This window comes from Crocodylus siamensis, chromosome 2, assembly GCF_052110815.1.
Source record: "Crocodylus siamensis isolate JL-2025a chromosome 2, ASM5211081v1, whole genome shotgun sequence".
Lineage (NCBI taxonomy): Eukaryota > Metazoa > Chordata > Crocodylia > Crocodylidae > Crocodylus > Crocodylus siamensis.
Genome location: NC_143396.1, coordinates 94,094,104 through 94,106,885, shown reverse-complemented (window position 1 = coordinate 94,106,885; position 12,782 = coordinate 94,094,104). Strand labels below are relative to the sequence as shown.

The window sequence follows — 12,782 nt, the reverse complement described above, 5'->3', positions numbered from 1 at the left end:
GAAAATACTGTGTACTTAGATTTTCACCTAGCAGAGAAAGGCATGAGAACAGCCGGTGGCTGGAAGCTGGAGCCAGCCTATTTAAATTGGAAATAAAATACAATTTTTTAACTTTGGAGGATAATTGGAATGAAATACAAATAGAAATAGTAGGTTATCCATCTTTGATGTCTTCAGATCAAGACTGTACACCTTTCTGGAAGACTTATTTAGTCAAACACACATTATTGAGCTTAATATAAGGATAACTAGGTCAAACTAGGTAATATTCTTTGATATACTGGAGGTCAGCTTAAATGATCTAATGATCCTTTCTGGCTTTAAACTCTATGAATCTAAGAAAAATCTCAGTTATAAAAACCAGACAGTGTTCTTCCAAATAAACCCTAAATGTACAAACATCATATTTGCTATGTATGTTAAGAGTATTTACACAGTAATATGGGTAATTGTATTTCTGAACTACAGATAGCTAGTCAGATAAGGCTGACAAAGATTCAAGAAATCAAATGGAGAGGCAAGTTCTCAGAACACTTTTTCATATTGTCACTCATTCTAGACTTGTGCTTATTGGCTTATCAGTGTGTGAAAGTTTGTACTCACATATATCATGAGCTATCAGATCTATAAGAGAAAAACTAGGTTTTCTTGGTATTTTTTTCTTCCTGCTTCAATTCAAATACATACAGTCCTTAGACTTAAGAAGCAATTGGTTTCTGAAAATCGCATCTTAAGTCAAAATGTAAGTCGGAACCAATTTTCCCATAAGAACAATGTTATAAATGGGGGGTTGCTTCCTTTACTGTGCTTGACACAGTTGCCTCCAGCTGGTAAGTCAGTTGTGGTTGGGGGTGGCAGATCAAGCCCCTGCAGCGAGGGAGGGATTGAGGCTGGGGCTAGGATAGGGGCTGGGGCAAGGGCTACCCAGCTGGGGTGGAGGGGCATGGGGAAGGGGTGGCAGCTCCCGCCGCTGCAGACTGCCGATTCAGAAGCTGTTCATCTGGCAGCTCATCCAGCGGTTCTTGCTGCTGCTCCTGCCGTTGGTGTGGGAGGGCATGGGGCAGGGAGCATATGCCCCCAGATCTGTGAGGAGCAGGCAGGGCTGGGGCTGGGCTGAGATATACCCCATGCAGAGTAGGGGCTATCCCCTCCTGCTGCTCGCCCAGCCGGGGCAGGGCGGAGCCACTGCATTGCCTATGGACAAGTGGCACATAGTGACTGAAGTCACCCCTGTCTCTCCATGCCTACTGGATGAGCCATGGCTTCGCCCCACGCTGGCTGGGCAGGCGGCAGCAGCAGGGCATGGGGGAGAGTCTGCCCCTGGATTGGGGCGGGGTGAACGGCAGAGTGGGGGTTATGGGAGGGCTGCAGCCACCCTAAAATTTACCATAGCCCCCACTGCCAGCCCAGAGCACAGTCTGGTGTAGTCCTGGCGCCACCCACCCTATGCTGATCCGGGGGCACATGCCCCTCCCCCATACCCTGCTGCCACTCACCCCGCCAGTGCAGGGCTGGGTGAGATGGGGAGGCTGGGCCTGCTTCAGCCGCTGCACACTGCTTGTCTGCAGGTAATGCAGCCGCACACTGCTTGTCTGCTCGGCCCCAGCTAGGCGAGTGGCAAGAGGGCATAGCCCCCACTCCCAGCACCTTCCACTGCCCGCCTCGAGAGCAGTCCTGGACCAGTGGGGTGCAGTGGCAGGAGCTGCCCTACCCCACCCCACCCCATACCTTTCCCACCCTCTGGGCAGCCCCTGTCCCAGCCCCAATCCCTCCCTCACAGCAGGTATGTTCATCTGCCCTCCCATGTCCCACCACAACAGATTTACCAGCTGGAGGCAGCTGCATGCAGTGTAGTAAAGTTGAAACCCTGTCAGAACCTCAAAACAATGTTGTAATTTACAAAGGTCATAAGTGCTGTTTGTCGTAACTCCAACAGTCATAAGTGGAGGACTGCCTGTATAGTTTTATCAGATATCATTCTGGGGCTCGTGTAGTTCTTAAAGAGTTCTGCAAATAAGAATGAGTCTTTTCCTTCCAAAGTTATCCTTTTTGAATTACTCTTCAGTGTGTTGCTAAACAAAATTGTAGTCATTTGGCCAGCATTTTAGATATCATGTGCCCCCCTGCCAGTTGCCATGTCTTATGTCATTATGCAAGTTCAGAGGAAAAGTGAAATGGGAGAAAATCTGTCTGATCAGTAAAAATATAGTTCAAATATCCGTAGAAATGTTGGTTCATAGAAAGTTTAGAGTATTCAATAAAAAACCCTATAAAATCTAAATAAAATTGCATGACTAAAAAAACAGTGGATGTCATGCTAGAACACTGAAAATGAACAATAAGAGGAAACAAAGAAGATGAGGAAACAAAGAAGATGAGGGAAGGTAGTGAATACAAAGATTGTAAAAGGCCAGAAAAAATAAAGTAGCATGCTTTAGAATACTCTTCAGAAAAATACTAGGAGTTAGGTGACAACTGTTATACTACAAGGACAGTGACAATAATTGAAGATGGGACAGGCATGAGATCAGCCAAAACTATTTTTGGGGGAGGGAAAGGGAGGACAGGAAGGCAGGCTACAGAAATATACTACAGGAAATGGAAGTTTGCTAGCCATTAAATGTGTACAAAATGAACGAGACCAATCTTGTTAGGAACCTAGAAGTGAAGATATCAAAAACAGAAATAAGCAGGGGAAAAAAAGATATTTTCAGCATTATATTGTGAAATTAACCAAGTAGAAGAACTAGAGAAAGTCTTAAAGAACTAGAACAGATGGAAGGCCTAGTTAAGCAGCAGGATGAACAGATTGCTAAGGTTTTCTAACCCACTTCTGTCTACAGCAGTTGATACTGGAATCTAAGGGTATGGACAGATGTAACAACTGAAATATTTCCAACTAAAATGATTGAAAAAGGAAACAATGGCACTCTTGCATGCTTGTGCTGTTCTGGCTGGAACATTTCAGTGCTCCAGCCGCCTCCATTGTTTTTGTCTTGTTGTTTGAATTTCTCGATCTCTACCTTTTAAAATCCTTTCTTCTAATAGGGAGTTCATTTTAATTCGCAGTCTAGTACCTAATTATTAGTTTCTATCCATTGCTTCAACAAACATTGGTTATGGAATTATTAGTGCTGAGGGCTAAAGGTTTCAACTTTTTATTCTCCTGTGGCCTATAGGCAGAGGAACCATGTCTGTGGAAATGCAGCTTAACACTTTAAATTACATTTCAAGGGCCAAATCAGTTGCTAATTCTACTGGACAAGTTCCAACTTTGACTGAGCAGAGCAAAATTGTTCAAGACTGTGTGGCTCTACCACTGGCCAAGTATTCTCCCTCCCAGACTGGGGTTTTGAATACTCCCAAAATCCATGGCAGGCATTCCACATGCAAGCCCAGAGGCCTTGAGGTTTGGATGCCTGCCCCAGTCTTGCTTGCTCCAATCCAAAAGGCCAAAGAGCAAGCCATGGGGAAAATGAGAATGCAGTCCCCCATTGCCACAAAATTGTGTGCTAGAGTTTCCTGCATTTGGGGAATCTTGCAGGGGTCAGCTGGTCTGGAGTGCAAGAGGCAAGCCTCACCCTGTAACTACACTTGATCAACTGAGAGGCTCGTGGGATTTCCCTCTCCGTCATCCTGGTGTCTCCCCTGCCACTGTAACTGTTTCATGTGCTTGCTTTCCTGCAATGAGTGAAGCTACAACAGGGCTGAAACAGCTCCTTAAGTTACTGTGGTTAGGTTTCCACTCCCGCAGGATGGAGCATACACATAAAACGGGTACAATGGATCAGCACTATGAATCCCCATTCCATTTTTAGTTGGTATAATTGTTTACGTTTTCTATGCACACTGTTCGCTAGTGAGCAGTCCAGTACATAATTTTACAAATGCATTTCATATCTACCAGTTTAGTATGGCTTTTCTTTTTCTTCTCTCCTAAAACGCAATGGGTACCTATTTATTTCCAAATATATGGGGCTAAGATATTTAAATCTTCAATCAAATTCAAAATCTGAAAGGGTTTTTAATATCCCAATACAATACTTTGCTTATGGTTCAAGCTTAGTTAACTGTTTATTTCAATTTATAATGTAGTTGAATCACCGCATCTTTTAAAGCAGTTGTCAGAAAAAATATGGGGCAGCATGGTAGAATGTATTAGCCCAATACATTGTCTCCATTTTATTATGAAGCTGCTGAGGAAGCTGTGATATACAGCACTGTCATTACAGATCTATTGTTAGAGGGGTTCCACAGTCTTCTGTGCACTGCCATTAATTTATAGCAGTAAACAATATGTAGCCCTCCGACTGCAGCAAAGCAGAATCTTTTAATGAGGTGGATGTTATTACCACAATAAATCAGTGCATTCGTGTAATGTATAATTCAATGTGTGTATTCCCACTGTAACTTCTCTGAGTAAGCTGATAGTGTATCATTGTCAGTGCACAGCTCCATGGTTCTTTTTTCCCCTTAAGCTTTCTTTCATTTGGGGACTTTTTTTTTATTTGCTTGCAAATAAATGTGACATGTCTTGATAGTTGTCCTATTGCAGGCTTCAGAAACCAACTGTAACAATAACAGCCAAAATCAATACTGTGGATTCTGGGTGTATGGATCTCTGTATGACACTATTTTTTTTTTCCGAAAGAGAATGAAATCAATCGTAATTGGTTTTAGCTTTATATTCAAGGAGTATAATTCTATAACTATTGATTTGGGGTGTGCTCATTTGGAGAGTAATAAAAATAGGAGCAGATAACGTGAATACTTAAAATATTACAGAACTATACAGGAGCAGCATTGATTCTATTTTTAATTCATATAATTTATCTATTGTAATCTTTTTGAATCAACCATAACTGAGCCTATAAAAGCAGTGCAGGTGGAGATTCCAAAATGATTCTGGAACAAAGAAGATAGTTCTTGAAGTCCGTTTCATTCTTCCCTGGAATACATTTGCTAAATCAGATAAAATCCCTTTATGCAGAAACCAGCCCTTTAAAAGGATTATATTTCAAATTAGTGGACTGCAAAAACAGCAATCAACCTAAGATGTTTTCTTTATCCAATTGCAAAGTGAAACCGTTTTAAGTAAGATAATGTAAGATAAGATCTGAAGTCCTTCATAGATCTGAACTGTCATCTAGAACAGAAACAACTTGCAGCATATCTAATACTATCTGAAAAGAAGAATATACTTTGATAGTAGTAATCAGATAATTAAAATAGTTCTGAAACGCTAAATATAATACTGGACTTAATTTAGAATATAAGCTTTTTTTCTAAACTTGTATCTAAGAAAACCACTATATTTTCACTCATGCAAAAGGCCTGGTTATTAATTGTCAGTTTTTCTGAAATTGAGTATTTTTTTATACCTTGTGTAAATATGTTTTGTTAATTTCATCTTTGCAAGATCAGAAGTGTGAAAATATTTTGCATGCATATTTCCAGTTACAAGCAAGTAGTTCCAGAATCTGTTTAGGTACACATTTAAATTAATAATAAGAATTGTACTTACAGTACAAATGTCCATCAAACGTTGCATTCATGGTATATATTGTATATACATGGTACAGTGCCAGAATATTTTAGATTTTAAAATATTAGATAGATGACATTGCTAACACCTTGTTTAGGTTTCTTAGTGCTTTATGTGAAGCGTAGTTATTTCACCAATACATAACTCCTAAATCACCATTTTGTATTTTTTTACATTAATTAAACCCCAGGGTATTTTTTGTGAATGAGAGCTTAGGCAAAAGTGTCAGTCTTGATGAAAACTAGCAACTCTTTCTAATAATTAAAATTGCATTTTAATTAATTTGATTTAATTATCTTATATCAGCAATTTCTGGCATAATATCTGTTTCACTAATTTCTCTTATGAACTCTTTCTCCTTTCCCTGCGTTACATGCAGACATATTTTCTCATTTCTCTTGGGACTGGTGATTATGAAAACAAAAACATTAACACTAATACCAAAATTGCAACTATGCTGTTGCCATTCTTCCACAGTGTTGATTAATTTGTCACCTTTCCTGAAACATCAAGATCCAAAAACATGTTGCTGGTGGTTGCTCACAACTCATTCAGTAGTTCTTACTGCATCTGTAAATATCACACAGTTAACATCCACTTTGTATAATGTTGTGTAATGCTCGTTAGTGACTGGCTAAAGCTGGTATCTGACAGAAAGTATATTGTATTGGTGAAAAGTAACAGCTTTTGTTATCACCTGTATGTATGTATGTATATATGTATGTATGTATGATCCTTGTTTGAAATGCACATCTCTCTTCACCCTCATATCCACTGAATGAAACACTGTCTGCTTTTGCCCAAGACAAACAAGCAAGCAAAAACCACCTAGAAACACATTTTCATGCATGCTAACTAAGTATTATGTGTGTGGAGAGAAGTGAAACAACCTTAAGAATTATGATGATACAGCTCTCTCTCTCTTTCTCTCTCTCTCTCAAAAAACAACCCTTTAGCCTATTGGTGCTCTAAACCCAAAGAGAGCAGCATTCTTTGCAGAGCGATACGAGTCATGGGAAGATGATCAAGTTCCAAAGTTTCACTATGGCACGCATTATTCAACTGCAAGTTTTGCACTCACATGGATGTTAAGAATTGTAAGTACAGTTTTTAAGAATGTTTCCTTTTAAATGATACTGAAAGCAACAAATAATCAGAAACCATGAGTAAATTAAAACCCAACGGCCTAGAAGGCAATTGAGATTTTGAAGTAATTGATTGTAATCAGTAACTTTGCTTGATTTCCAAGGATAAAATCTGTTCTAAGCTCTGCCCATAAGGTTTTAATTTTTTATGGCGCAGCCTTTTCAAATCAGTATAAAAGCTTTTTTCCCCCCAAATATACTTTTCATGTGCTCTTTGTATTACATTATGCCCTTTTGTAGTACATTAAAAATGCTTAACTTCCTTTCTTTACGTGGTTTTCTGAATAGGAGCATACTTTGAAAACTTGTACGTTTTTACGAGTGAATTAAATTTTCACCCCTAACAAATTAAAATGAGTTGTCTTAAGATACTCATAAAATTATACAGTGTCATAATTCTATATTTTAAATTATGCTGCCATTTATTTGAAGGTACCATTGCATATGCTCCATATTGATAATATATTGGTTAAACAGTGCATGTTTCTGTAAAATTGAAAGGTGATTTATCTTCTAGCAAGTAATTTCTTTGGGAAAGCATTAGCAGCACATCATTAATTAAAGCTTGTTAGAATGGTACAAGCATACATAAATCCTTGAAGTAATTTATAGTGCTTAGCTAATTTCTAGCAATTATCCACTAATATGTGCTTAAGTGTTCTTTAACTAAGGGGAGGCTTTTAAATCTTTTAAACATTTTTCTTTTCTAAATCATAAATTACATATTAAGTCATAACAGTGATACAATTGCATGTATTGAATATTACCATTTTGCACTAGTAGATGAACCTGAATTACAGAAATATGCTTACCTGATGAAAGCACACAATTATCTTTGGAAATACTTTATAAAAAAATCATAGAAAAAATATGTATTCCCTTGAAAAACAATTGAAACCATGACTGACTTCAGGTTCTTTACTAGTTGCAAATATTCCTTTCAATTTTTACTTTCTTAACATACTGTGAGTCCATTCTATATTTGAAGTATGTCACATATATAAACACAGAAGTTTCTTTAGTATATGTATGGGTGGTTACCAGAAGTAATGGTTCTCAGTTAACTCCCTACCCACTGAGAAATTAAACAATTGATGACTAAAAATATAAAATTGGCTTTTACTAAAATAAACTCTTTCTAGCAGTATCACATCATTATTTTTTCCTCTTTCACAGGAGCCCTTTACAACACTTTTCCTTAACTTACAAGGTGGGAAGTTTGACCATGCAGATAGAACATTTTCATCAGTTTCAAGAGCATGGCGCAACAGCCAGCGTGACACCTCAGATATTAAGGTATAATACTGTTTTTAGGTGTTGTAAAATCTGTTAACACATCTGTATTGCATATCCCTGCATTAGAGGAGCAACTGGTGGTTGGTTTTTTTTGTGTGTGCAATACTTCCTATTATAAGATTCCTATTTGTTTTGTTGAAATAATTTGGGAAATTTTTTCCATGTTGGTTGTCTGCCTCAGCCTGAATATTTTGAAAATTTTAGCCCAAATGATTCAACTCTTTTTGATTAAAAAACTAAGGGAAAAATACATTGTTTTATCCATTGTTAAAAAAATATAATGGCCTTTTCTTTGGAAAGCTCTAGGAAAGTGGTTTTCAAACTTGTTTCATGTTGCGAACTTCTAAACATTTTTTAATGGAGGTGTGGGTCCTTTTGGAAATTTAAAATGGATGTGCAGATCCCTTTGAATTGTAAATGTATTCACATACTTTTGATTGATCATAGTCATCTTTCACGAACCCCTTAGACATAGTCTGTGGACACTAGGGGTTTGTGAACCACAGGTTGAAAGCCACTGCCCTAGTCCATCCATGTTTTGGAGAAGAGGTTTGAAACGTGGGAGGATCCGCCTTTGTCAGGGATATGTTTTTTGCTGTTCCTGTGCATCCATATTTGAATGATAAGCTTTTGAAAAATTAGCAGAGAATTTGAATCTTTAGTCACTAGATACCCTAAATAGTCTTTCCTCCTTCCATCATGTGTTAGCCTACAGCAGAGTAGAATTTTTCCAGCAGTTACAGTTCCAAGCCAATACAGGTCACCAGAACTGAGAACCAGGAGGCTCTCCTTCTGTTCTCTTAATAACACTGTCCTCAATTTAGCAATGGGAAGAAAGAAGCTGCCTAATTCAGATCCAGATTCAAAGAGGATAAATTGTAGACCTATAGCAGTGGAAGGTAGATAGGGTCAACAAGCCTAAGAAAAGAAAGTGGGACTGAATATCAGATAGAGCAAGAAAGATGGATTGGAATTTGATACCTAGTGGGGGAGACCTGGACTTGTTGAGCAAGGAGACTGGGACTTAGAATAGGTTAGGGAAGAAACATGTGGGGAGGAGGGTCTGTTGAGGATCCAGTGTGGCATGGGTTTCGGGGAAATGGGGCTTGCTGGGTAAGGATGCTGGACCATGGAGCTGGTAAGAACATGGGAGGCACTGAGATCAGTTTAGGATTCCAGAGAGGGAAAAGCCAGATTGGGTCCCTGCATGGAAGAATCTAACTGGTGAGGGACAACTAGAGGATATGATTTGGAATAGAAATAAATCAGCTGAAGAGTTGGAAGTAGGGAGCCAGGACTGTCTGGACAATGAGACTTGTACTGGAGATGATAAGGAGACTTAGATTAGGTCAGGGAATAAGGAGGCTTAGACTAGGTCACTGCTGAAGTGAGAATAGGACTTGCTGGACGTTGAGACTGGGATGCAAAGCTTGAAGAGTAGAGAATTGAGAATGATTTAGGTGAGAACAATAAGACAGATTTGAGATGACAGAATGGTAACAGAATAATGGAGAACACCGGACAGGAAGAGTCAGGTTTGGAGGGATTGGAAAGAAGACAAAGGAATAGACAGAAAGGTTCCTGAGTCTTGCCAACCATCTATGGTTAACAAATATCTCTGAAACCCATTCATAAAGTATCCCATGGTCCATCTTCAGGATCACAAGCCACTAAGCCACTACTGATGTCTTTTATGTAGTTAGGTCAAGTTACAGAGGTACAAAATACCATGTGATCTTTAATTAATGACTGTTTCATGATGAATATGTATAGTTAATGAACCTGTATTTGTATAATGTGTACACTAATTTAGGGGAAAATTAGTTCTTTGATATCATTTTGAAAATCATACAGAGGTATAACTTGAATGGTTTGCTTTATTTTTACAAAGCTCATATGTTACAAAGCAAAAAGGATGTGTGATATTTTACAATATACAAGAGAAAGCTTAGGGACCATGTTCAACTCTGATTTACTGAGCTATCCTTACTGCCTCCCCTATTTTTTTAATGAGCACACTCAGGTTCCTACTGTTTCTGTTCCTTGACAGTGGAAACCTGAAGGTGTGAAAGCTTTCCTTTTTAAGGTCTTCAGTTCCCATTTTACAGCCACTAAGCAATACAAAATAAGGTTCCCTCTGGAGTCGGAGTAACGTCATCATCCAGCTGAATTTTGGTGAGCTAGGGGTTAGTTGAGTAACAGAAAACTTCCTTATGCCTCTCCCAATAAGGGTAGAGTCCACAGCACTTCCCACCAGCTCATGAAACATATAACAACACAATGCGGTGAAGCCCATTTTCTGTGTAATATGTTCTGAAGTGAATTCCCTCTGATCTTCTGCTGAAAAGCTGCTAGCAGCATTGTTGGGAGCAAAAGACTTGAATTTTATCAAACAAAGTGAGGAACATAATAGTATTTCACATAATATAAAAGAAAATCCTTGACATGACTAAACATGCTGATGTAAAATGCATTCACATGGACAGTGTCAACTCAGTCTAATCTGCATTCATACATTTCCTTTCCTTTTTGGGGGGTGGGGTTTGTTCTTTTAAGGCACTCCATGAACATACCCTGTGCCCATATCTTTGATAAAGTGCCCAGCTGCTTGTTATGTATTTGAGTTGCTGAGATTTTCTTCTCTAGTCTGTTGTGTTATCAAAATAATTCACTTGAGATGTAATTTACTAAAAATTCTTTGAGGGGAAAAAAGTAAAATCTCTCATTAAAAAGACATTGTCATGTGTCATAATGTGGGCATCAAGAAATTTATATCTATGTAAACATAATAATCCCATGATATCCCAGTGCAAATGGCATATTGAAAATGCTGTATTCTCTTAGGAACAGTGTTCATTTACTATACCTGTGTGCAGATTATGCAGCGCTAAAGTAATGCATATTTTAAATAAAGCACCAAAAGCAAAAATATGAACAATGAAAAGGCTTTTTGCAGGATCTCCTCACAACCCTTCAGATGGAAGTCTAGATTAAGTTGTAGCTCCTTCTACAGAAAATATTTTCCCATCCTTATTAAAATCCTGAGTAGCTTGTATGTGTTTGCATCTCTAACATACTTATGATTTCTAAGCATAGAATGCAACTCCTGTCTCCCCCACGCCAGGAAAAAATACCCCAAACTTTTCTATAGCTTATAAATGATGCCCCAAGCCTTAGACAGGCATTACATTTGTAGTGCCAAATACCTCCCCATAGTGCTACATACACCAAGTGAGCATACAGCCATTCAACTTGGTAGCTCTACAAAGGTATTGTAAGCGCTATAAAATATTTTCAGTGAGGAGTTTCTCCAATTTTTATTACTAGGTTTAATGTTTGTGCAATTACATGTAGTGCTGTAGGGGTCACACAGTTCTCTCTTCTCCTTCCTCTCCTTCAAGAGGGAGGAATGGAAGAGGGGCTGGTTCCCTTATAGCCCGCTCCATGAGTTTTCAAGGAGCCTTGATGGGACCTTGCTCCCATCAACAGTGCTGGACCTTTTTGGCCTTGTGGCTGTTGCCAAGCCCAGGCTTAGCTGATCAGCTGCTTAGTGAAGATTTCAGTGAGGTGCCTCTCCACAGCCCCACACATACATACACACTTCCTACCAGTAGTTGAACAGTCATGGATGGAGCCTTCAAGTGGTAGCAGAAATTTGCTCATAGTAACTCAGTCCTCTCCCACCTCCAGACCTTTGCCCAATCCCCCAAAGAAGCTGCAGTGGGCAAGTGGCAGGAACATGGTATAGGCTAGGGTTAGTGTGAAGGAATTCCTTCTTTCACTGCAAGAACTGGTGCTCTGGCAGCAGAACTACCCAGGGTGGCAGGGGCAAGGAGAGCAGGATAGGGGTTGTCTTTGGCAGCTGATCATTGACAGGCTGTCCCCTTCCCCATCAGGGAAGAGGACAGATTGTCACTAACTGAACTCCCCTGTGGTTGGGGTGGGAGGGACGTGGACAAGGGACCCAAGAAGCAGCTTCCCTATTGTTACTTTGGTGGAAAGTTTGCTTTTGAGGCAACTTTGTAGCACTCTACCCTTGGGAGGTGGAATACCTGTACACCCATACAATACAATATTTTTAAAGTGTTATGGTTGTCCAAGACATTTTGTAGCACTACAAATGAACACTTGTCTATACCCTCAGAGCAATCAATCTGACTGGGTGGTGCACATTTAAATATACTGTAGTAATTTTAAATTGTTTCCATAATTATTACTATTATTATCATCTGCATTTTACTAAGAGTCAGAATGTGTTAAGGGTTCTTTGGTAAATTTAATTAAAACACTTTCAATCTTTCTGCTTCAATTTCTGCATCCAAAAAATGGGAACGAAACCTCATTTATGGAGGTAACTATTTAGAAGAATACTTTTACAGGTTTAAGGATTGTTGCCATGATTGTGATCACAGAAAAAAAGATAAAAGAATGCTTTGTAATGGAGCAAACATTCTTTGTTGATCATCTTGATTATTACAAATTGTCCCATCAATTATTAAAAGTCGTTTTTTTCAATCACTATTATTCTCGCTATTGGTGAGGATTCTAACCCAAGATAAATGGCTACATCCAGACTTTCACTTGGAGTGTTCATGAAAATATGATAATATTTATATTTCTCATGTGAAAATATGATATTTATAAGTGTTTTATGCGCATAGTATAGGATGGTTGACCCCTTTTAGGAGAGAGAGCCCCAACTCCAGCTGTGATTGCCAGGCTCTGGAATGGGCTCCCAAGGGAGGTGGTGCTCTCCCCTACCTTGTGGGTCGAGGTTGGATAGATATCTGGCTGGG

General features: G+C 39.1%; 1 protein-coding gene across 6 annotated transcripts in view; it reads left to right on the top strand.

Moving 5' to 3' along the window:
• Positions 1-12,782, top strand: part of LRBA (LPS responsive beige-like anchor protein) — a 591,088-nt gene that overhangs the window by 436,167 nt on the left and 142,139 nt on the right. For all 6 annotated transcript variants that reach the window (XM_090036376.1, XM_090036373.1, XM_090036375.1 and 3 more), the window contains exons 45-46: positions 6,502-6,642; positions 7,867-7,986. In XM_090036376.1, coding sequence (XP_089892502.1) covers positions 6,502-6,642; positions 7,867-7,986 — 261 coding nt within the window. The remainder of the gene's footprint in view (positions 1-6,501; positions 6,643-7,866; positions 7,987-12,782) is intronic.